The sequence below is a fragment of the Stylophora pistillata genome, chromosome 1, assembly GCF_964205215.1.
Source record: "Stylophora pistillata chromosome 1, jaStyPist1.2, whole genome shotgun sequence".
NCBI lineage: Eukaryota > Metazoa > Cnidaria > Anthozoa > Scleractinia > Pocilloporidae > Stylophora > Stylophora pistillata.
Window position 1 is genome coordinate 32,160,370 of NC_142519.1, and position 25,635 is coordinate 32,186,004.

Below are 25,635 nucleotides of genomic sequence, written 5' to 3' on the forward strand. Positions count from 1 at the left end.
CATGCTTCGGCGAGCACCTTTGAAATTTCTTGGGAGGGGAGCCAAAAAAGTTTTGATTTCGTTTACCACTAAAAGAATAAGCCTTTAAACGCCAAATAAATACGTGATTTAGAAAACACAACTTCAATCGCTTTAGTTAATCGCGTTATTCTATCGAGATTGAGCTGTAAATGTCGTAATTTGTAGGGCGCGAAAATTTACTCCTTTCATTATCCTGGTGTGTATACTCATTATGCACTCATTTGACGTCATAAAGCGCAAGCGCACTATGGAGCTTTTTGACAACTGATTGAGTAGCGAAAGTCACGCCTCTCTAACTCTGCTTCAAAAAAAAACTACGTCCCACCGATTACCATGCGAGTTTTTTGGTCGCACTGACAAACACGTACTAATCTGCCCTCTGGCAGAGCAAAGAAGTAAATTCTACACCGCGTTTAACTTCTGAAGTGAAAAGCGAAGCCTGACCTTTAACGTGCAATCGCAAAAGTCTAAGGAAACGAAAGATGTCGCTGAGCGAAGTAATGCTGAAAACTCTTATTCCAAGTAACTTCTTGGATTCGGATGATGAGGAGATAAAATCGTTAACCTGCCCTCCAGAGACAGACGATTTGGAAAGGAGCGAATTTCATATGTTCAATGACTACTTTGGCTTGAGCAACTTGGTTCAAAGGGTAAGACAAGCGAACAATCACGATTTCGACTATTTAACGGGTGAAAATTTTGGAGTCAGCAAATTGGCGCCACGACGTGACCGATTTGACAGCATCGATTCGGAAAATTCATCGTCTGGTAGCTGTGATTCTTTTACGGATCACTTTGGAGATGGGCCTTTCCAGCCTTTCAACTCAACATCGCTCTTACACAGTGCAGCTTCTAAGCGGAAAGAAGCCGTTTTGCCGCCAAGCCGAAGGATTAAGCCGTCCACCAGAGTTCCCGCTCCGATCCCAAATCGACAGAATGTGTGCGTGTTCTGCAGAAACAACGGCGAAAGCGAGGAGGTCTACTCGTCTCATCAGTTAAAGGGCCCAGATGGAAAGACGACATGCCCTATTTTGAGAGCATATACCTGTCCAATTTGCAAAGCAAGCGGCGATGAATCGCACACCATCAAGTACTGTCCGCAGAACCAGCAAGCGCAAGCAAATGGCGGTCAACTGCCCAAGGTACCCAGGAATCGTGTTCTCCCTAAAAGGAGCCGCTAAACTTTTCCTTCAGATTCTGAAGTAAGACTAAGAGTGAAATCATTATGTAAAGATTTTTTCAAGGGAAATTTAGAGTTTACATGCCGATTTAAAATTTATATTCGGGTTGTTGTGTTATTTGTTTACAATATGGTCGCTTACTATTCCAAGACAGCGTGTAATGCGCAAAGATCGCGGCGAACTAAATTATTATTCCGTTTATATAATAAAAACCCACAATTGAAGGTGCAGATTGCTGCCATTCGTATCATTAAGACTCTTTTCATCCAAGGTGTGTTCGTATTGTTAGTGTTCATTTTCTTTCGCTTTCGACTCCAAATTCTTTGCAAAGTAGGCTTCCATGTTGCGTTGGGTTATTTTGAGGCGATCTGCATTTAGAAAGAAAATTTCGTGGAGATTATGGTTAAATTTTAGTATTTACTTCCCCATAGAGGATGTTGTGTAAATGTTGCGGAAATCTTGATATTTCCCATTAAAGAGGTTCGACTTTCTTAGTTAGAGGTTAACTTATCGAATATGTATCTATGTAAAATTTTCGAATTGTAGCAGAACCCAATATTGAATTTTCACCCTGTAAGTGTAAAGTATTTTAATATGAAAGTGTTGATTAAGAATTTGGCTCAGAAATGGAGAGATTATGATTAATAATGGCTTTTATAATTCCCAATTCTCTAAGGGAGGTTTTTCAATAATTTGATATTTACGATGTAGAAATTTACTACTTTGAAAGTAGGTTTAATACTACCCTGTTGTAGAGGTGGATTTTTGAATGAATTTATTCTAATTTTAACAGCTGTGTTCTAAATACTGGCTGCAAATGATGAAATGAAAAAATCAAGGTTTATGAAGTTTTTAATATTAAAACCGACATTCGTTATTCTAACATCAGAAAGTTTTGAGTACGATTTGTATTTATATATTAAGCGTAATTCTAATATCAGAGGAGAAATTTTGTACGGCTTATTGAAAGGAAAAGAAAGATTAAAACCTCGTTTTGCAATTCGTACTCATGAGTGTGTGTTGCTTTGTGCTGTACGTGTAAAATGACCTTGCTTTCAAATTCCTCAGTCACTAAGGTTCCGTGTGTTTGGCGCGCTTTCTGCTTTACTGCTCTGATGAATTTGCAGTATTTGATTGAAACTTCACTACTCTGGGATCTCAAAAATCTACTTTAAATCGAGATCGATCGATATTCATTAGCAAGAAAGCTGTAAGACCAAGATCAAGCGATAAAATGGCGCGATCATCGGCCAGTGTAAGCGAAATTTTTTGGAGGTCAATGTAAACAAACCATGTGCTTTCGACTTGCTAATTTAAGGCAAAGCCGTTATACTTTTTCACGTTAGTTAAGCGTGCGGTCATTGGGCAGTGATTAAAGACGTTCACAGGGGTTTTTTCGGTTTGAATGCACAAATGGGTAGATATCTTTTTTGAAGGGCACCGAAAGGTTCCTTTTGAAGCCATGCTCAAATCTCTTTGTTGTCTTTGTTTGCGTCACTGAGAAGGACAGCTGGCCTTTCAAAGCGAAATTACTTTCAGGAAATTTTGCACCGTGATCGAGAGCAAATAGTGATAAGGAAATCAGCGTGTTCAATGATACCAAAGTGTAAATTTCGGATCCTGGAGATCGTCTCGCCACTTTCTTTACAAAATGCTTTGTATCGTACCGAGTAAAGCGAAACTGTGACAAAAGACTACTGGAGCTGCTTATCGATCAGACAGCGCTCCCAGTATGCAAATCACAGCTCACATTAATTCAGAAAGTCACCGACTGTCAAAGCCTTTCATAAAGAGGAAATTACCAGTAATCAAGCTCGTAAACAGAAATGCAATTACAGAGGAGAACAATCGATACACGCTTCTACTGTGAAAGCCGCAAGCACATCCGCGATTGTAATGCAAATCTTGTTAAATGGGTCTCTGTTTCCCAATGTTTTTGAATATTTGGTGAAAAGAAAACGTGCTGCCGACTCGTTTTAAAGACTGGGAAGAGTGTCGCGTTTTGTTACTCGCACGTTGTCTTATTTAAGTGTGCGGCATGCGGCTCGCCGGGGCGGAAAACCGGTTTCCTTTCAACTTTTCCGCGTCAAAAAAGTTAGAAAAGACAAGAGAGATTTAATCAGTCTCTGGGTGATAATGTTCTGATATTTTGTCGATGGCATTTTCGATCTGTTGAAATGCGAGGGCTTTGCGAGGAAAAAGTTTGCATTACCTTTTCATAGACGCGAAACCGGAGTAAAGACGTCTGTAATCTCGCGCCAAATTTGACAAGTGAGCTGTCATAAGTTAACAATGATCACAGAGTAGACGGGATAATTGACGAGGGTCGTGTTGTGTTTCTGAACAACCGGAAGTGCGCAACACTAGTTCTGTTTCCCTCACACTAGAAAACTTTGCTTTCAATGCACTTCGTTTCACAATCTACCTCTAAACTTGAAAAGCTTTTTTGTCATTACCTGGAAATATTTGTTGATGTCCAATGTGTGTGTGACTTCAATAAGTTTGCTATTTTTGGCTACCATTTTCTTTTGTCACACCTTTGATTTTACTGGCCCAAAACACCTGGTGATATTGTAAACGAGTTTAATCGTGACTAAATACGGTTCCTGACTGGAAAGCAATTCAAAAGACGGCACCACATAGTGTGAAAATAATGAAAACAACTTTATTATGGGAATCCCCTTGAAATAGAAGCGATTTGGTTAGCAATCAGAAGCCCGGGTTATTTGTGTCATTACATCACCACAGCTTACAGAAAATCACCTGTGGCAGTGCTGTAATCACGAGAAAATAGAGACAAAACATCTTCAAATTTTCCTTTCCCTAAATCTTTGTTTGCCTTTCGAAATCTTGAAGTTAAGTTGCTAACTCACACGTTGATAACTAATTTCCTTTCTCAATTCTACTGGTTGGTAGTTCACTTATAACATATAACTATGATGGTGGGATAGTTTTCTGTTTATTAAATAACGTATCATCCGGAATCTTCGAACATTTTTCTATGTGAATGCACGAGTTGTCTTCTTATGGAGATCAATCGGACTACAGTTCTTTGCCATAACCTCTCGCCATGTATACAGGAGTTGTCGATTTTAAAGCAAGCAAGAAATCAACATGAGAGAGAGAGTTGCATTGATTGCTTTTAATAATATAAAAGTCATCTCATTGACTTCTTTCGACAAGATCTCCGCAGATGTGTTCATGCTGTTTGCGAGCACCCCCCCCCCCCCCCCACTTCCTCCAGAAAAGATAGTCGTTAACCTAGCGAGCAACAGTCTTGCTATTTTCGTATTTTCAAAACTTTCTTTCGGCGACTTCAAAATATACGGTACGGTACTGGTCGAGTTAATATTAGAGGGTTATCATCTCTATCAGCGTTTATCGCTCGAAAATGCAGCACTTTAAAGATGTCTTGTTATAGGCGTGATAAAAATATACTGTCGTCCAATTTGAATAGCGATCGTTCTAAAATACTAAAAATCGTTACTCTTAAAATATGCAAAACATGAGCAATATGATCCTGACAAATTGACGAGTTGATGTAAGATCTTGTTCACTGGAATCTTCAGTCCCTCGATTCGTGTTTAGTTAGGTTTGGACAACATCAACCGGTTAAGAAATATTTACATTTCCAAGAAAGTCAAACTCATCGAGAAAAGACTATAATTTCACACTAATCACAGAGAAACTGAGAACAGACTGAACTTGTCTTAAGAGACATAATGAACAGGCTGACCTTGGGCCTAGAACGTGACAGGGTTTGAAAACTGTAACTGATAAAAATCGTTCTCCGGGCCTAACCTGTGTAAGTTAAGAGTTCAGTCTCTCAGCAGAAAAGTACAACACCTTTACCAATCCGCGAAAAAAGAAGCCACCATAATTCTAAAGAGTTGTCAATCAAAGCCAGCAAATTACTTTGTTTGTCCAAGAAATCCAAATCCTTCTTTTGAGAAAGGATTTCTGGTCACGTCCATCAAACATTTGTTTGCGACACTAAATAAACAGAGATAAGCCAAGCCTCCTACGCTTCACAGGTTTTGTGAATTATGATTAACATCTGCCCACCTCAAGCGTCAAACAGAAACAGAAAGGTGTCAAACCTGGCGCTATTTTAAGAGTGCTAATGGCTAATGATGAACTCTGCCAAATCGATCCCCTTAACTGCAATCAAGAACAATTTTATATGAGAAAATTGTTGAGTAGATCTGGTGATCCTCGTTTTGTAGCGTTTAACGGGAATTTGGTATCCGGCAGGGTTCATTTCTACCCTTGACAGACTATTTGTTCATGTTTGATCTCGAAAACTCGAGTAGAGAAGAATGTAAACACCAGTTCACTATTTACACGCGCGTACAAACATCATTGCCAGTTGTGTGATGTAACTTTCAGGTTTCACTTTGTCATTCAAATAAACTTTTTCAAGAGAAATTCTTAAAAACCTTTTATAATTACACGGATTTACTGGTTGATCTTAACGACCTTCATCAACTTGCAGATTTCAAGCTGGAAGAAAGATTCGAAACCAACTTTTTTAACACAGACGTCCGACACATATGTTCTACTGGGGCTCGTAAGGTCAAAAAAGTTTCAGGTGACGGATGATACTTCAGGACAAGAAGGTCCCGCTCTGGATCTGAGAAATACTGAGGGGAAGAGATGGGGAAGTTTCCGCTCATCAAAAACATGACTTTAAAATTCTGTTTGGGATCTAGAAAAGATTCAATGAAGGCAACATCAAAGACTTTTTGGTCTTTGACATATTAGGAAGTGACACTGATAACTGAATTAATTTGGCAGATTCTGTAGTTTGTCTTAGTTTTTTTCCGTTCCCGTGGCCTTTCACACCGGATTTGGGGATCTAATATAACGATTCCTTGCAAGGAAGGGTGGGAAATCCTTTAAACACGTTAGTACAATGTTTTTCGACGTTGGACCGCAGACGATCGATTCCCTCTTGACAACAAAAATATTTTTTGGTTGCGTTTGGTGTACCACTGGAGCCGACTTCCCATCAAGCATCTGGCGAACAACCAAAAATCAATAGGCCATATAAAAAAATTGAAACTTGGCTCCGAGGCTTGGGGAACTAAACGAAAGAAATCATAACGAGGTTGAGGGATGAATAAGTAACTTCTTTTGTTTAATTCCTCCTTGCCATGTTAGAAATTTAGTCTATCAAAAGTGGCCTATTTTAAGCCATTCTGCAGATTTAGCTCTGCCGAAGGGCTAATGCTCGAAACGTCAGCTTAGAAACTCTTTACGGTGGCCAAATTACATTATTAACTCAGTTTATGAAACCAAATTATCTCGTTACACTCCCTCACCGACACACCACCACCGTTTCTTTAGAAACTTACCTCTTTTATCATGCAGATTTCAAATGTTGAAATAATAATAATAATAATAATAATAATAATGATAATAATGAAAGCAAGAATAATTGTTTTGAATGTTCAGTTCATGTGGCTTTCGCTCAAAAACACCTTTAATATAAACTCGTAAACATTTTTCAAATATCAAGCTTTAGTGAGGTGAAGTAATGAAGCCAATTCAACTATGTTATGATAAAATACGACTCAGATTTCATTTGGGCCAGATTAAGACGCTGGGACAGCAACAGCTGCCAGTTCTGTCTCTTCTTCGTTCTTCTTTTCAGATTTGTGTCCTACAAATAAGTGAAAACAGATGTGAATAAAGCCTGCAAGTCTTCTATACTGAAGAATGAACGAGCTTAGGGTCTACAGTGACCACACGATAGAAGGCCAAGGATGGGGTGAGGAAGAGGGAGGGGGGAGTGGACTCATATACTGGGGTGAGGAGGGGGGAGGGGGGAGTGGAGTCATATACTGGGGTGAGGAAGGGGGAGAGGGGAGTGGAGTCATATACTGGGGTGAGGAAGGGGGAGGGGGGAGTGGAGTCATATACTGGGTTAAGGTGGTAGGGTGGGCGACATATTTTAAAAGGCGAAAATGGTTAACGCGGTGGATTCCAGATAAAAAGATTAATGTTCAGAAAATGTACAAGGTGATTGTGTTTTGTTATTTGGCAAGACCCTTTAATCTCGTAGAACCGCTAACCAACCAAAAGATCGGCGAACTCAGTGTGAGGGAAACTGGACGAAAAGTTAGGGTCTAACATTCCAGGGAGGGAAGAGAGAAATAGAAGTACCATTTGTCATAGTCGATTAATGCTATGGAAACCGAGATACGCTCTGATGGCCACTTGGTTCGTGAGTAACACTTAACGGTCTACCTTTAGTTCAACCGCTATCACAAATATCAAGGAAGCAAAAACACTGCAGTGTTTAATTGTTTGTGACTGAGTTGACACAGAGGTTTATTTCCCCCTAATTGCAAGGATTACATTCAAACTTTCCGATGTGCGTTTCCCCCTCCGTCGGCACCAGTCACAAAAACAAATTAAGATCAACAAGAAGGGAGCAAATAGCAAACAAGAAGTTTTTAAATTCTGTTACGCTAGTAATGAAAGCTGTCAGTGAGTCTGAAAAGATCTCGATGGTGTATTTGCAAAATTAAGAAAGAATTAGGTTCCAGTTCAGCATGAATTGATACTAAATTTGTTCCCCTGCTACGCGTCGTTGAACTTCAGCACCCCGAAAAGTCTAAAGTCCTTTGTGCTGATTTAAAAATAACGGCAACGGAAGCGTTAAAGAAGGAAAATAAATTTAGCACTCTACTGTTTCAGTATCAACTGATACGACTTTCGAGTGTTGTGCAACTCGAAGCTCTCCCAACTTACTACAGGAGCACGAACGAACACTTGAACCGTACTTCAAGAGATATCTATTTTTGCAAGTAAAACGCTAAGATCACTTCAGCAGAAGTGACGGCTATAATTACGTTAATCGCGACAAAACTTTGGAACTTTTAAGTCCCGGATCAACACAGACTAACCTACTTAAAAGTAAGCTATTATTAAAACTTACTTTCTGGCAAATCTCTCCAAACGTTCACTCACAGCTTTCTCATATTTCCGCGTTCTCTATTTGTTCATCAATACCTGAAACTGAAACCATCACAAAGTGTAAAACTGAACAGATTTTGAAGCCGGCCTAATTAAATTACCCTGAACAGGTTAAATTGTGTAGGCAACGATCCAAAAAGGATATTAAAAATCTCAAGCCCATTAGCTACTGATAATAGATGTAGATGATGGTATAGGGTCTAAATCTGAAAGACTGCTATAACCGTAATATGTTTAAAGATCTATTTTACTTCAGATTATAAAGAAAACCCATGAGAACTTTCCGTTACTCAATTCAGAATTAGTAACATCTTCTATATAACCTGTTAGTTGAAAATTAAGCAGTAATATCTACAGATGGCTACAGAGAGTTGTCAAAGCTTTCTATAATTGCCGTCTAAATGCATCTAAGTGGATTAGAATTCATTCCGGAAAGCTAAACACGACAAGCTAAGTGTGCACAGAACGACAAGGACTTAGGGGTCAAATCCTGTTAAAAGTGTAATACAGTTGTATAGTAACCAAATATGCGGCAATTGCAGTTAAGTGTCGACATTACAATCCGGAATTGCATTGCTTTTCTCAATTCGCTCCGAGATTAGTATTACAATCTTGTGTCACCCTCTTAATCACTCAGAAGGAAAAGCAATAAAACCTCGACTATATTTGCTCGTTGTTTTCGTTTTTTTCACCAGATTTCTATTACCTTCTTAATTTTCTTCTCTATTATCTAATTCGCTGTAAGTTGTAACGACTTGGCCTTTGGTTAAACGATCCAAGAAGATTTACTAAATTATATTACACTCCTTGTTTCGTTACTATTGGGGTAGCCAAGGAGGGTCTCCTTGTTTCGTTACTATTGGGGTAGCCAAGGGGGGTAGAGCATACAACCGCAATGCGGAAAATCTCGACTTCCTTATGGGATTCAAAGATGCCTCAAGTTATTTTTGACTGAATTACAGGCATTCTTCAATTCTACTAATAAACGTAAAAAGGGGTCCAATATCTAGGGCGTATTACTGCGTACAATGGACAAATTCAGTGCATCACTGCAACTCTACACCGTATGTATAACTCCAAAGAGCGCTTTTCGATTGAGCATCGTGAAACCAAAATCAAATTAATGACAACAGCCAATCAAAAGAAAGGAAATTGCCATAAATAACCAATGAAAACTCAAATTAGAAACAAGGCAACCGCCTAAAGCGCGGTAAAACGCGGGTAAACCAAGTCGTGATTGGGTTTAGTTTTGCATCTGATTGGTGGAGAGAGTGGCGCGAGTTTTCTAGACCAATCATAGAGCGAAGTAAAAAAAAAAACACCTGAGCAGTCCTGGATTACTTTCGACACTCCATTGAAAATTGTTCTATCTTGTTATTACAGTCGGAAGAAGTTTGTGCCCCCCATTCGGTAATTGACTCAAACACAAGTTCCTTCCACGCTTAATCTTTGGTTTCATGAACCAACACCAAGGTAGAAAAGTTTTCGAGATCGTCAAAACTAGCAATCCGTCGGTGTTAACCTTTTCCATCCTTTTCCTCTTCCATAACAATTTTCTTTTTATTTCAAGGCCTCGTTCTAGTTAGGCGCGATTTTCAATGACCTGCTCAAAATGCCTCAAAACGCTACAAGGAAACTGCAACTAAGTAATTGCAAACGACTTCTGGGAAACAACAAATAGTGACAATTGTGTTACGTCTATTAATTCTACCTTCTGCGTCCTCAATTTGTAATAATTGATGTTTGGACGGTGGGTTTCTCAGAAACACAAGGAGAGGGGCAAAAAGAAGATTCAGAATCGCTAATCCATGCAGAAGCCTAAAAGAACAAGTGATAAGAGAGAAGCATACTTAATTAAAGAATGAGGTATTCCCGTTTAAAATATTCCGGGTTCTTAGTCATCCCTTCCTTTCTCATTTGCTTGACGAACGTAAGTTAACGGCGGTCAACTGCGCCTTAGCCTGGCCCCTAAAGTAGCAAAATGTAGAGTTCGCTGAGAAATTTCAGTACCCTGAGCTCAAAGTTAACGGGAAACAATAAACAGTCGCGGCGTGGAGGAAGAAAAAGAATTGTTTGGCACGTAAAATGTAGGCGATAGGCAGTGGGCTATCTATCCCAAGTTAACTCACTGGATTAATACAAGAATCGGCAGTTTTCGTGTAGTTTAGCAAAGAATTACGTAACCATGAGTCGTTGTCTGAACAAGAAGCTGCCGGAGAGACGAAATTGTTCTGCTGTCGCGTGATATTTTGCGAAAATAATCTGACTTTGGAAAGGAGTAGCCTTAAAACGAAAAGAAAAAACCCTTTTCGCACTTTACTCGCTTAAATTTTTTCCTCAAAAAAGAGAAGCGAGTTGTTCATGTTATCCACATAATATTACCCCAGAAATGGACGGAAAAGCTAATCAGAACTTTTCTAACAGATCACAACTGACCAATCGCAAGTTGATATACAGTTCTTTACTTTGATGATAACTTCTGCTCGGGGCGTTGAACTCTCAGTCCCAGTCACCAGTAACAGTGCTTATCGGGACTTTCTACATCCCAACCCGGGCCGAAGATCACACAATACAGCAGAATTTCGTCAGCAAAACTGACATAATTCCATACCATGGAAAACTTCCTTCAGATACAATTACCCCTCCAAGGAGTGGTCCTGAAAATCCAATTAGCCGTCGATTAGTTCGAGGTTATTACAAAAAAAAAAAAAGAAAAGGATAATATTTTAAAGAAATACATGCTAGAACACCTCGCAAAAGTCAGTTGTTGAAAACTCTGATGTTGGGCCAATAGGAAACTGCAAAAACAGGTAAAAATCATTCAGGATCTTCACCTTCATAAAATTCAATTTTACTAAGATCCGTATACGAGATAAAATTTATCCTGGACTTCAGTGACTATAAAACGTTAATTCATTCAAATTAATTTGCATGTTTATTGGTTTAGCCAGGGACTAAGAGTACATACCAAAAGCGAAACCGACTGAGGCTGCAAAATCTTCAATAGCAAATACAGCGCCGTATACAGAGGCGTGTCTAAAGGAGAGGGAAAATGACACTGCTGAATACTGTCCAAACTCAGTGTGGTGAGTGATAGTGAAACAAAACCATATCAAAAGTTGTTCACAAAAATTCGTGACTAAAGGAATAAAAGTACAAATCTTTTTAAGGGTCGAAGCTCTTACATATGTCAAATTTGGGTAAAAAATTTATCCAAGATTGGTCTGTTACGGTCAGCAAGTTACCCCGGTGAGAAACTTAAAAAAGGCATTGTAAAGGTGCCTCAGAAGATGTGGTGCCTGTGAGGGAAAGCAGAGTTAAAGGTTAAGGTACCCTTTCCAATGACACTTGACAAAAAGATGTCGCTCAAGTATGGCTTTCGATATCAGTAAACATGTGAGTAGCTGCAGCAAGCACACCAACCTACAAACATGGGCCAAACGATTCAAGATAAAAAAAAAAAAAAAAAAACGGAACTGGCGTATGAAAACAGTACATAGAAAGTTCTCTCAGAAAACAAGAAAGCGATGTATTAGAAAAACCTGTCATCCGTTTCTTAAATGAACCCGAACGTGTCAGGGAAGGGGTAGGGAGTAGGGGGGGAGGGTCAGGGAGACATTAGGAGTCCATCTTTAGAAATCTAAAGCATATCACCATCTCGGTGTATCTACCTGCAGTCGTACAAAAACAAGGATATGAACTCATTATCACTTACCTAATGTCTACTAGGTAGGCCAAGGTGGCAGCCATGGAAGTATCCACCATTCCTACACACCATCAAGGAATGAGAGGTTTCGTTGACAATTAGTTAACCGTATTATTACAAAAGAGAACGATTAGCTCAGTAATTTAGCTATTAGAAGGCACCGGCCCCAGGCGAGGCCACCGCAGTTCTCTTAACTTACATCTTCCAACAAGAGGGTAATAAAGGACTGTTGAAAATCAAAAAACCATTTTTAAAGGCTCTACTGCTTGACACACGCACACGTACAGAAATCAGAGCATTTTGAAATGACAACTTTTGATTTAGGTCACTATCTTAATAGTCTTGAGAGGCTTCATTTAGTTTCATTCAAATCAATCGTCATGCCTGATTCAGTTGCCTTTCACAACTTAGTTATTCTTGAGAATAGACCCTCATGAAACCCATTGAACCAAGCTAAAAAATTACAACAAGTGCGCCGAAAATCTTCCTCTAGAGAGGGAGGTTCTAACTGAAGCCACCTAATCACAGTGGGCTGCATACAATAGTGCTTAGTTACAGAAAAGTGTCTCGCTATGTTCAGGACTGAACGTGTAATATTTTTCCGACTGTCAACAAAGTTGCGTGCCAGGTTCGAATCACATCACAGTGGGTTACTCTTGAATCACTTGACTGCACACTTAACCTCCATTAGCCAACACTTCACGCCCGTGGTAACTCAAGACAAAATATCATACCTCGTGCTCAAAAGCGATAAAAATCTTTCATGAAAACAACGATTAGTTTAATTGACTACAAAAATAACCCACGCTGGAATATTGCTCGAGAACAGATTCCCTCACGAGTAGGGGCACCTTTAAATGGCTATACGTCCTTATCTAAATTTGTAGCATGTCGGAAAGATTTTTATCGAAAATTGAAGTCGCTGATAAAGTGTAATAAACCGCGCTGAAAAAATGTTTTTCCTTTCTTTCAGATGTAAAAATTGATATCTTTCGGGCAAGATAAGTTTTTATCCAGTCACCTGCAGTGTTTGAACTTCTGCACAAACTCCCCTCTGAGAAAGGCGGAGCATAGAAAGACGTAAAAAACGTAAAAGAATGAACTAAATTATATCCGGTCTGAACTCACCGATACAAAAGCCAAGGGCAAACAGCGGGGCGACAAGGGCAGCTAGGGTCCTCGCAACCGGAACCTGTAAACAGTGTGACAAAAGAAAAAAGAGCTGAAGAGAAAGAAAACATTGTGTGTTTTTGTTAATTACTTTCCATTCCGCGACTTCATGAAATGATTAATCACTTGAATGTGTTGGCAATCGCATTAGAGGTTGTCTCTCCGCGGGACACATGGAGTTTCGAAAGCAACGATCCCAGAAACAGGAAACCGCCGCTTATCAATACTACCGCGAAGCATGAAAAGTTTTTGGGAGTGTTATCAAGCGGATGTTTGATATTTTGCTTTTGCGAAAAGAAATGTGTGGGTCGTAATGACCCAAATTTCTGCTTCTTACTACTTGCTAACGATCTTTCTGTTTAAGATGAAGGAAGCACAACATTTTCACCTTCCTCTGACTCTACCCATAAGAGACATATGAGCAAGCTCTCCCGTGGGTAAGGGGGGGGAGGGAGGGATGGAATCACCCTTCGAGCGAGAGAGCTTGCTCGTTGCACATCGGAGAAATATCATTCGATTTCGGCTCGGAAATTTTGGAAGGTAATTGAACAAAAAAACCTCTCGAATTACCCCCTGCCTAGTGTGCTCTTTTTTCCTTTTTATTCAATTGGTCTACAGGTGGTAAAGTTCTGTGGCGTTTTAACTTGCAGGATTGTTTCTCTAAAGGAAATTTGCGGATCGAGACTCCACGGGATCGGCAAGAGAGAAGTCAGGTGGCCTACCGTATCCATATTTCATTGAAATTTTTCTTACATTTGTCACTACTCCATTCAAAAAGTTTATAACCAGTACAACATTTAGCTACCCAGTGGTAGCCAAAAGTAGCGACAGAAAAAGGCTAAGGCTGTTAAATGCGACAGTACCATGCCTCGGCAACTTTGAACCTTTCAATTGAACTGGGAAGGAAATCCTCACCACAAATAAACTAACAGCTACTAACACAAGACCAATCAGAGATGCAAGCCACCTGAAATAGACAACAAAGTAAAAGAGGATCACTCCAGAGTAGGGATAAGACTTGTCCTCGGGGAATTTTAACACAGAATTTTACCACTCATCGTCTCTCTGGAGCTCACAGTTTATTCCATTTGAACCCTAAGTGATCTGTCTAAGATGAAACTTGCTAAATGAATGAGGGTGATCTCCACACTGATGACTCTACTGCACTTAAAGCAGTGGTGAGAACAAAGCTACGAGTTTATTACGAACCAACAAAATGACCAGCTCTCAGTTGGCTTGTTAGCCCAGTTGGTAGAGGAGGTAAGATCGCAGTGGACCCGGGTTCAACTTCCGTACAGACCTAATTTCTTTTCAGGTTTCATTTTCACAACTGCCTAACTGGTGTTCATTACCTTTAAGACCAATCTCATTCATTTAACTATCCGCAGTTCAAATATATGATATGCTATGTTCACAACCGTTCACAAAATAAGCTAGTCTCCTCGGGATCGGTATGCTACAATCAATAACCAATCGTGTTTGTTTAAATACAGTGTGTAAGGTAGTGAAGTGGACAGAATTTTTTTTTTTTTACATGCTCAGAGTTTGAAAGCCTCTTTACCTCTATCTTCTCCAAATCTCATTTGGCACCATCACCCCTTGAAATTCTCCCTCTCTCCCTCGTCCCCACACCCGGACATCCTTTAACCCCCCACCCCTTGGGATTCTCTCCCCTTCCTCTCGCCATGATCCGCTCATCATCCAGAGTTCTTTCCTGCTTTCGATTTCCCTAGCGACTTTTTCGGAAATCAAGTTAGGACATAAACAAACAACCAAACCATGCACATACACTCAAACATAAAACATCACCTCTACAGACCTGCCTATCACATTGCCCAATTTTCCTAACAGTGGTGTGGCTATGAGGTATGCCCCAGTTGAAGGTAGGAAGATCACACCTGTTGAATGATAAATAACAATAGTTGTAATGAAGCCAATTAACTTGCATCCATTCCTATAGCAAATGTTATGGATTTTGGACCCAGCCGAGAAAAGCTGGGTCTTGCACACCAAGTGGAGGCTTACTGGTAAACTTTCAGGGAAAAATAATGTGAAACCATACATTTCTTTTCCTTGACAGAATTTTAAAGTTTCATCACAATAACTGGAAAAACTCCTCTGCATAGGAGTGTTGCATTGCATTCAAAGAAAAAAAGTCAAAGTCAGTCAGATAGCCAGAGAAAGGTAAACATGCTTAGACATGCTAAGCTGTTTTTCTATTTCTCTTCCTTTGGACCTCTTTATATATGCCTGTTAAGCTGGGTAACAATTTAGAAGGACAAGAATGTCTCTTTTGGGCACTTTTTAATCCCCTCTTTCATAATCCCCCTCTATAACAAGCCTCTCATCTCTTTTAGGCTCCCAGTCTGCAGGTCCTAGAATATTGAAAGCCCTCCAACCAGGATGTGGGGATGGCTTTTCAAAGTGTTCAATGTACCCCTTTATTCTTACCTATCTGCCATTCCTTAGCATCCATAGTCTCTAACAGCCATATGGGTAATGTTGGTTCCAGAAGAGCAAATGCCATGTTGCAGAAACAGACAGCACCTATAAACAAGTATGTGTCATGACTACTTAAAATCTCCTCAGTCCTTAGATAAGCAGAGATGTTTGCTAAAACGTCTTACATAGTTAACCCTTGGGAAATTTGACCTGGTTTAGTTCTAGTTCAATTCTCACCCTTTCACTGCCAAGATCTCATAAGTAATTTTCCTTACTGTCTGCCACACGATTGTTATGATGTTAGTTTGGAGAAATTAGTCAGTGGCAAGTTCACTCTTTTAAAGCTGGTTAGTGATAATAAAACTACTGATTTTGTTCACCTTAGTTTTCAACCTCTGTGTTCTGAATCACACAATTCAGAAAATTGGGAATATACTTTTAAACAGGCAAAGAGTAAAACGATGTACACGAAAATTGAAGACAGTAATTAGGTACAATTTGAATAAAGAAAATTTCGCTTGGCAGACACATGAATTGTCTTACTTTAATTTGTTCTACTGGCAGAAGCAATACACTGCTTTTAGATTCCACATAACGAAATCAACAAGAGGCAGATTGATCAACTCTCTTGTTGCCAGTTACCGTAGTAATGATAGGACTACCACGCTTATTTCCTCATCTCAGTTCTCAACTTCAGTATTGCGAATCAATCAATTCAAAACTTAAGGAAGATTGCTGCAATTGGGCGGATAGATGTAAAAACTTCATCCTGACATTTTAATGTTTTCTTAATTAATCAGAGGTTCAGTGTTTAAAAAATATCCAAGCCTTCTTCAAACTCAAGGTACCAGTAACAAGTTATCTAAAGCTAACTTACCACTGGCAATTAGAATGTAAGGATCTGACAGCAAGTCCTTGAGGGTGGGTTTTTCTGTCTAAAAATGAACAGCTATAATTATACATTAAATTGATAGCTTAAATAGCAATATTTTCAGCATTTATTTACAGGTGTGTAATATTTTGATATCATACACTAGTATCAGTTGAAATATCAGTATGAAAAGGCTTCAAAATATAGTGAGAGACAGATTTGTATGAAGATACTAAAAATAAAGTCATATGCAGAGTAAAATATAGTGAGAGACAGATTTGTATGAAGATACTAAAAATAAAGTCATATGCTGAGTAAAATATAGTGAGAGACAGATTTGTATGAAGATACTAAAAATAAAGGCTTCAAAATATAGTGAGAGACAGATTTGTAAGTAGATACTAAAAATAAAGTCATATGCAGACCAGTAATGTGCTTGCAAAAAAATATACAATATCCAATTTCTTGAAAATAAGATTCTCAGAAAGGTCTGAAGGCTTTGAGTTTGCCTGAGTTTGTCTTCCAACAAAAACAAGAATTCGTATACGATTTGAGTATCACTCACACAGGTAAAGTCTATAGCTGCATGAAATTTATTTTTGTGCAATCATGAGTATAATATCCATCACAAGCATTCATTCAACAATATCAGGATGTGTAGTATGTGTGGTAAAAGATACTGAGCATTATTTTATCTCTGTGTTGGTGCTCGCACTACAATTGGGCAATCTAGTGGGCCATAAATCACTGCAGAGCCCACTAAATTCAAATGACTTTGTTTTGTTTGATTACACCTCTATTTGAACAGAGAGATCTGTTTTCTCCATCCGTACTGTAAGTCACCGAGCCTTGCTTTTTCCCTTCAGATTTACAGCCCATCTGGGTGAAAACAACTGGGTCTATAACATACAGTGCCAACCTCAAAAACAGTAAGTAAGAGGTGTTTCATAACAAATACTTCATTATGGATGACAAATTTCACCATAACTTACATATTTTGGCATAACTGGCTTCTGGGCAAAAACCACCAACACTAAGGGGAGAAAATAATTAAAGTGAACCAAATATTGCATTTCTACAAAGACCACACTGCTTATTTTTTTTAAAGTCATATTTCCTAGGATCAAAGTCAAGAGTCAACATTGCTCATGATAAATAGCATACATCTACAATTTAATTAGCAAGATATTGAAGAATAAGTGTCACAGTGGCAAATCAAAATTAATAATGATAGGACTGCACATATTATTAGATGAGCATTTTTGACCATGCGTGAGGTCAAGATGGCTGGATATTGGCTAAGTTCTTTTTTGCATTTTTATGGACCAAGATGAAGTTGAGGTCCATTAAAACTCAAAAAAGGAACAAGGCTAATAACCAGCCCTCTTGACCACACAAGCTTGGTCAAGAAAGGTTTTATCATATAGCAAAAAGATTTTGCTTTTAATTATTAAAAATTAATGACTTGTTTACTTCAGGAGCTGGGAGAGGGACCCCTCTGTGTTTGGAGCACAATAACCCCACCAGAGTCCTTTGTTTTTTTCTTGATGACTTTGTTCATCACAGTCACTGAAAAAGTAAATTCAGTATATGCTGCTCCACACAATGATTATCTTGCACGGGATCAAAGCAGGCAAACCCGAGCAGGCAAACCCGAGCAGGCAAACCCGAGCAGGCAAACCCGAGCAGGCAAGATGGGCCTATCTTGCCTGCTTGGGTAGCCAATCAGAACACAGTATTTGCTTCACTTTACCCACAGGCACTGCCAGCTGTATAATAAATCTGTTTACCATGCCCTAGTTACAATGAGTGGCAAAAGTCTTAACAGGCTCTACAATGTTTTGATATTTTTTCCGTAACTTGCATTTTGTCTTCCCTGTGTCAATTTTGCCTGATATTACCAACATCGTTTCGGGGTGGAGTGGGGGGTGGAGTGGGAGGTCAAGTGAGGGGGGGGGGGAGGCAGGAAGGAGAGATTTTAAAGTAACTCATAAGAGGTGAATTACAAGCTTTCTGTTCATTGTGTTGAGTGGAGGTCAACCACCGACTAAGAGGAGGCATGCAAACCAGTTTTGCCACTCATTGTAGCCAAACAGTAAAATATATATAGAGGTAAATAACATATACTGTATTTACTTGTGCATAGTCAACCTTTTATGACCAAAAATACAGCCCAAAAAATCACCCTCCACTTAAACACGGGTCATACACAAAGACCTGAGCCAAGCAATCCAAGAAATGAACATAACAATTGCCAGAAGTCCATTTGGAAACACGAGTTTAAGAAACCAGTTCTTATTGTGTTTGAGTTGTCAGTTTTCAGTACATTCTTCATCCACAAAAAAGTTTGAAATAATGAATTTTTAAGTGGCTTAAACACAGCTTTGCTGCTATTTACAGTGCAGAACTTTTGTTTTCACTGAACAATTACAGAAGCTTGGTGACCTGGTAAATGGTGTTGTCACGCAGTCTTTTTTGTTATGTGCAATCCATTGAAGCTCTTCGGTGAATCTTTGTACTACTAAAATCTCCTTTCAAACTCAAAATTAAGATGAAGGTCAGTTAAAAGCAAGAAGATATTTTCAATGCGATTTAAAAAATAATGGTAAAGTACTTCTCCAGTAAATCAAAGTGCTTGTGTTTGCTTAAATCATGGTGATAAAAGCAAGTGCTGGAAATGATGAAAATCCATTTTTGACCTTAAAAATGGGGGTTTGACTTATACACAAGTTTGACTTATACACAAGTAAATACATGTACATTAACTGAATTGAAAATTGTTTAATGACAAAACAAAGAAATTATCTGTATCAGAATGTTAGTGTACTAACCATTAAATTTAGTGATTTAAACAGCCCTTAAATTCAAGTATCAATTTTCCAAATAGATAGGATATATATTAATAAATTTTACACTACCTCAATTCTGTTAGGCACAAACTGTACCCTTGAAGTAAAACAAAAGGAAAATGTGATAACTTTCTTTTATCTTAGGGTTACACGAGGGATGTTATAAATTAGAGCAACCTTCCCCGAACTAAGTGATGGTCATAATTAGAGAATTTAAAAATGATGGAACCATTAATAAAAACATAATAATTATATACTAACCAAATGTTAAAAAAATTAAACCAGCAAGTATGAAGAATGGAAGGCCCTTTCCTCCAATACTGTAAAACAATCCTCCAAATGGGGGCCCAGCTATGAATGTAAAAAACAATTTTTGTTTCAATACCAAAGAGGAGCTAGGACTTTTAACACTCACAACATTGCCTAGAATTCAATGTTTGGTCATAGGATATTTTTTTTGAGTTCTTCTTGAGTCTGGGAGATGACAAAACACGGAGCCCTAGTCCATGGAGTAACCTATGGAGTACCTGGATGTAGTACCCCTAAAAATCATGTATTAGTCAAATAAAATACTTTATGAACATGGCGAATCGATTAGATGTACATATCCTGATATATTTTGAGTTTGTCAGTTCTCCGATTGTCGCAGTTCGATGTAGTACATGAATTGACCACCATCTTGAAATTAACATTAAACTGCTGACCACTTCCAATGGAGAGCTTTAATGATGCTAGCATCCATGAGCGTTATCGTTAATAGGCAGACTACGATCTATTTTCATGTGATCTTCAAGAGGCCAAAAGGAGGGACAACCTTCATTCTGCAATGGGTTTTAGGTCTTCCAAAATACCTGTTTATGTGTGGTGTCTGTAAGAAGTGTGGCGCTCCATCTAGTAACACATGGCCTCATGGGTTTCTTAAATGTGCGAAACGATGAGGATACAAGCTTACATTCATAGGTTGAGAATTAAAAAGGTAATCCCTATCTTTAAACTGAGCTTCTCCTCACCCATCTATTTGTAGCACAATAGAATTGAGGTATGTAAACAAACAAAAAAAAAAACAGTGACGGGTCAGCAAATAAATCCGACTGGAGTTGTTGATCTGGGAAATGCAGTAAGCTTAAATATTTTACCTCATGCAGAAATCGAAACAGTGGGTTTTGTTCATCACATGGAGTTGTTTATCTCCTCGTCAAAGGACTCATTACACAGCAGTAGAACCAAAATGGAGGAACCAGTAAGACTGAGAGCCCTAGTCAACTGTCCCCCAAAAACTGGATTGTATCAAACTGTGACATTCGGAGAGCTGGGAAGCTCGATATATTTTAGGATATGTACATCTAAACGATTCACATTGTTCATAAAATATTTTATTTGACCAATACATGACTTTTAGGGGTACTCCATTAAGGTACTCCATAGGGTACTCCATGGAGTAGGGCTCTGCGTTTTGTCATCTTCCCTTGAGTCTCATGAACTGCTCGCAGTAATATAGATGGGTTTGCTAATGTCAATTTTGACTGTGACTTTGATGGCAATTAATAATGACTTGTACTCTTGAACACTAGTTTTAGTTGTTCAGCATTAATTGAGTTTTATAGCAGTTGACACTTAATGGCTTAAATTGTTATTCTTTGGACAGATCTATAGGATTTTAAATAAGACCCTGTTTTCCTCCATGACACATGATAATATATTTTTGCATGGGTGATCCATTGCCCAGCCAATTATGGTTACACTGTAACCAGGTAAAATCATGTTAACAATTGACCACTTATTTAAGGAATCAATGACAATTAATGAACAGAAAAAATTGAAAAAGCCCAGTAAATTATCAGTATTAAATAGGATTCTTCAGTTGTTAACAGAAAACACTAATCACAAAATAATGAAAACCAAAGGAAAACAGTCTTTAAGAAGATAATCATTTGCTTTTAATTACAAGTTTACTAACACAAACCTAGGACTCCAAGCCCTGTCACTCCCATTGCTATTCCTATTGCTGTCCCTCGCTCATTATCATCAGGGTGGGCAGCGGCAAGCATTGCTAAACCTTAAAACATCAGTCAAACAACAACAACAACAACAAAAAAAGCAATTAAGACAAACAAACAGCTTTTAAAGAAACTTACAAGAGCCTTACTGTAACAGATTTCATAAAACTCCACTTTTGTATTGTTGCCTATTTCTTTTAACTCTTGGATCCCCAGGAATGACTACCACATAATTTCTCGCCAAAACATCACCCCTTAATCAAACATTCAGGTCATGAGAATATTTAGGAAATGATCACCAACTAAAGAGGCTCTTGACTGTTAACAAATTCTCCTTGAAATGTATGAAAGCGATCCTTGCAGTAATAAGCCCTACTTATCATTGCATTGTAGTGATGGAAATAAGGTCTGAAAAAAATTAAGGCCCACATGGGATTTCAACCCATAACCTCTGTGATACCAGTGCAGTGCTCTACCAGCTGAGCTAACAAGCCAATTAGGAGCTGGTCATTATGTGGGTTCATATTAAACCTGTTGAAGTGATAAATCAATGAATTTGAATTTGTACCACGGTTTTATGAAATTCTCCTTGTCAACAGCTTAGGAAAAGCATAGGAAACAAAATGGAGAATATCCAGACTGATGCTTGGCTGCTTGGGTGTAAAGAGTTAATTACATGTACTGTACAGAAGTTCATTGGTTGTTACTATTGTCATTTTTGCAGGCGAGACAACTTCTGCATATCTTCAGTTTCTGCATAACTATATTGTATATAAAGGATCCCTCACAGGAACAATTTCAAACACAGAAAGACCTATGTCACATCTATAAACTAAGAAGGTTGTCAGTGACGGGCACCAAAAAATATCTAGCTACTTTCAACAAACCCAATGACAACAAAAGCTGGAGAAAACCCTAATACTCCTGCCATAGCTTTTCTTTATACTCCTTCAAATCTATTTAACATCAACTGTCAACTTGTAGACAATAAAATTACTCCAACATCAAACAACACTTACAAGAAATAAGAACAAAAGATGATCCTAGTCCCTGAATAGCTCTTGCTACAAAGAGAAGCCAATAACCTGAACCACAGCCATAAACTAAAATTAAAGGAAAAAATATAACATAACACTTACCATCAGCTGGCACAAATGAAGAAAGAAAAACATTGCTTGCTATGCTCATTTTATTTTGGACACTAATATTGAGAGGTGTTAAGTGTCAACAATGACTAAGATAGTGGTGACCTCATTGTGTGTACCAAGTTGCAGACAGTGGTGTGTTTTGGCTCTCTGTCTGTACTATGTAGCAATCACATGTCATCATAAATAGAAAAAAAAACTCACTAAGGGCCAGTTATTTACTCGAGGTCTAACCCACACCATGGTTTTACGCATGCTGTAAGCCTTGGGGATTCTCTAGAAGAGGGTTTAAATAAATATCCTTTGACTATTAGCTTTCAGCCCTCTTGACACTGTTCACAAAAATAAATGTTCGAATAAAAGGTTTGGCTAAATTGAAGATGACTTAGAACAGCTACACTTTGTTAAATAGCTGGCCCTAAAAGCTTAAGTGTATAAATCGACTAATCAGTCCATCAGACAAATTAATGATCAATATTTTGAATCAGTTTAACAGTCATTAAATAGTATTTATTTATTATTTAATAGCAGTCTCAATTGGTTGCTCACATGAGCCAGTATAGGTTTTTTAACCCTTTCACTCCCAAGATCTCATAGGAAATTCTCCTTACTGTGAGCCAAACAATTCTTATGATTCAAGTTTGGAGAGAATTTGGTATTGGATCAATTGATAATCCCCTGATTTTTGTTTTTCCATATTCTCATCACTTGTCTGCTTGATATTGTATTGATATTGTAAGGAGAAGTTCTGTCTTGGTCACTCGTAGGAGTTTAAGGGTTTAGTAAAACTCCATCGAGAATAAAGTTATTACCAAGAGTTGATATAAATAAGACACAAAAACCACTGTATAATGGGATGCTGTAACCCACTCTGCAAATTAAAATCACAACAGTCAAACAGCCTAAATATATCATTCAATGTTATGGTCACAATCAACCACTGAATCAGAGAGAGTGTAGGTATTTCTTCACCACTCGACCATTCATTATGAGCAAGAATTTCTATCTTTAGTTTTCAAATAGTACAATTGCATACTACTTTTGCAAGGTTTTGAAGTGATTTCCTTTGTGAATGGATGCAATCATGCCTTTGAGAAAGTCTGTTGTCTTACTTAAAAGTATCAGTAATCTATTCATTATTGAGAATTATGAACTTCAAGCTTAATATTAATTACAATAATATTAAATTTAACTAGTATCTGTATACCTCTCTGTTAGATGCCCTGCTACTGGATTCACCATAATCTGTAAGATAGTGCAAGTATAATTATTTATAAACAGTTAAAGAAGATTTTTCTAGCAAAGCATGCTATTGAATATCAAAATAATTTGAAAAATTCAACCACCATTATATCGATAGCATCCTTGAGATGTTTAATGGATATGAGTCTTAAACCATTATCTTCAATGAATGATCAAGACAGAATTTCTCTTTACAATATCAATACCTTATCAAGCAGACAAGTAATGAGAGTAAAGAAAAATATCAATTAGGGGATTCTTAATTGATCTAATTAATATCAAATTCTCCAAACTAACATCATAAGAATTGTATGGCAGACAGCAAGGAGAAATACCGGTGAAATCTTAAGAGTGAAAGGGTTAATTGATGCATTTACCACTACTGCAACAGTGTGGAAGACTATTTAATGGCTACCCTGAAACATCATAATTAAAAACACATACAGGTGTTTTCATCCCATCTTACATTTTCAACTGGTAACTTGCTATTTTGGAAAGGATTTTATCATAGAGAAGAGTTGAAATTCCGGCCAAAGGATTGGGGTATTAGCTAAAGGAACTCTTTGCAAATACAGTTAAGTTAAAAGTACAAACCTGAACAAAGGCTTTGGATGCAAATAAAGCCCCAATTTTGAGATCCATGGATGAATCTATCACTGTTGGCGAAGAAACAGTTGCAAATGTTTTGTTGCTTGTTGAGCTTTCAGCAGTCGGTGGTCTAGTTGTTGGTGTCTCAGATACATCCAAATATACTGGTATAATTGGTACTGAAGAAGAAAAAAAGACATTAGGATTATTAATGAAATTAAATATTTCTGCAATCACTGGGCAGGAAAGTGAGAACTTTGAAAAACGATTTTCATAACAGTGCACATTTTTCTCCAAAGGCACAAACCAGGGTAGAAATCAAGAAAGGTACTGGTCCCAGTTTGGCCAAATTAGTTCAAAACCATGCCCCTCCCATCATGTAATAACATTTCTTGAATGAGAAGATATATAAAGTCATTTCTGGGCAGTTACAGAAAAAGTTAAGCCAAAGAAGCTGCACCTCTTTGAACAAGCAGCCAATTGACTTGTTTTTTTTTTCCTCCTTTGTGTTTATTGTGATTGAAGCACACTTCATCAGGGAGTTTTGACGATACCACCAACTACACCTGTTCATAAATCTACGACCAATGTGTTTTAAAATTTAAAAATATGACAAGTTACACAATTACTTGTTTGAAGCTGCAGTGAACTTACTGGCTCAACTACTAAAAAATAAAATTTACAAAAGAAACCCAGTGATTAATATTGTGATCTTTTTGCAGTCTCTAAGGAACAGCAATGTATTACAGTTTCTCTCCAAAAGAAAATATGAAAACTTTTAGCCTTTGAGGGTTCATCACACCTACACATTGATAATGATGATGACCCTAGTCTCGAGATCGAATTAGTATAAATTTCTCCCATCTGACTGCCATTGAGTTTCTTGTTAATAAGACAGGGGAATTTGGTTTCATATCATGAAAACACCCTCTAGACAATAAGCTTATTTGTTCTCATTACCTGTTGGCAAGATAATAGGTTAGAATCGCAAGGAGAATTTACATGAAAATCACTTCTGGGATTTAAGAGCCGGGTAAAAGATTAGGGAAGTACGGATACATGCAAGCTGAACGAACCCCTTCCTCTGCCCTATGAGTTCATAATAGAGGTAGGACATAACCAGAAAATAAACTGTCCATACATACCTATAACAGACAACAGAAGACAATCACACAATGCACTCAAGCACGCTATTAACAAGATGGTTCTCTGTGAGATCTTCCTTGCTTGAGGTTCTATTTTCACGGCACAGCGAAGCCCATCGTCTTCGATTAACATCTGTTCATCAAAATTCTGACTCTCCGCCATGTTCGGTCAAGAGGAAGGAGTGCACCTGAATATTTTATTTGCTTTATTATAGTTTTTTCTCTCGTATTAACTTTACCAATACCGCATTGTGTTACGGTAAAGTAAACAAGCGAATTCAGCTTGCAAGGAAT

General features: G+C 38.1%; 2 protein-coding genes and 1 long non-coding RNA gene across 16 annotated transcripts; 2 read left to right on the plus strand and 1 right to left on the minus strand.

The window, feature by feature from the left end:
* Positions 1-325: 325 nt before the first annotated feature.
* LOC111324445 (uncharacterized) lies at positions 326-2,208 on the plus strand. The gene has a single exon (XM_022928001.2). The coding sequence runs from the start codon at positions 504-506 to the stop codon at positions 1,200-1,202; it is 699 nt and encodes a 232-aa protein (XP_022783736.1). The 5' UTR covers positions 326-503; the 3' UTR covers positions 1,203-2,208.
* Positions 2,209-6,669: 4,461 nt separating this feature from the next.
* Positions 6,670-25,626, minus strand: LOC111324422 (synaptic vesicular amine transporter). Of its 14 annotated transcripts, XM_022927971.2 has the most exons (19): positions 25,342-25,624; positions 24,203-24,375; positions 23,574-23,611; positions 23,179-23,237; positions 22,241-22,324; positions 21,188-21,280; positions 19,486-19,575; positions 17,368-17,408; positions 16,382-16,439; positions 15,514-15,609; positions 14,882-14,960; positions 13,978-14,029; positions 13,021-13,084; positions 11,902-11,953; positions 11,155-11,222; positions 10,798-10,843; positions 9,898-10,004; positions 8,149-8,228; positions 6,670-6,867 (listed from the first exon to the last, which is right to left on the minus strand). In XM_022927971.2, the coding sequence occupies exons 1-18, from the start codon at positions 25,502-25,504 to the stop codon at positions 8,188-8,190; spliced, it is 1,404 nt and encodes a 467-aa protein (XP_022783706.1). In that variant the 5' UTR covers positions 25,505-25,624; the 3' UTR covers positions 6,670-6,867; positions 8,149-8,187. The 14 variants fall into 14 exon arrangements, 6 of the variants coding, with proteins under 6 accessions (XP_022783706.1, XP_088607881.1, XP_088607915.1 ...); XR_002694259.2 differs by lacking the exon at positions 9,898-10,004 and having other exon boundaries at positions 25,342-25,625; XR_015998319.1 differs by lacking the exons at positions 6,670-6,867; positions 9,898-10,004 and adding an exon at positions 10,937-10,984 and having other exon boundaries at positions 8,148-8,228; positions 25,342-25,625.
* On the plus strand, positions 17,062-22,891 carry LOC148742135 (uncharacterized). Its single transcript, XR_015998329.1, has 2 exons — positions 17,062-17,304; positions 21,946-22,891. It is a non-coding gene; the product is annotated as an uncharacterized LOC148742135 (long non-coding RNA).
* Positions 25,627-25,635: the final 9 nt, after the last annotated feature.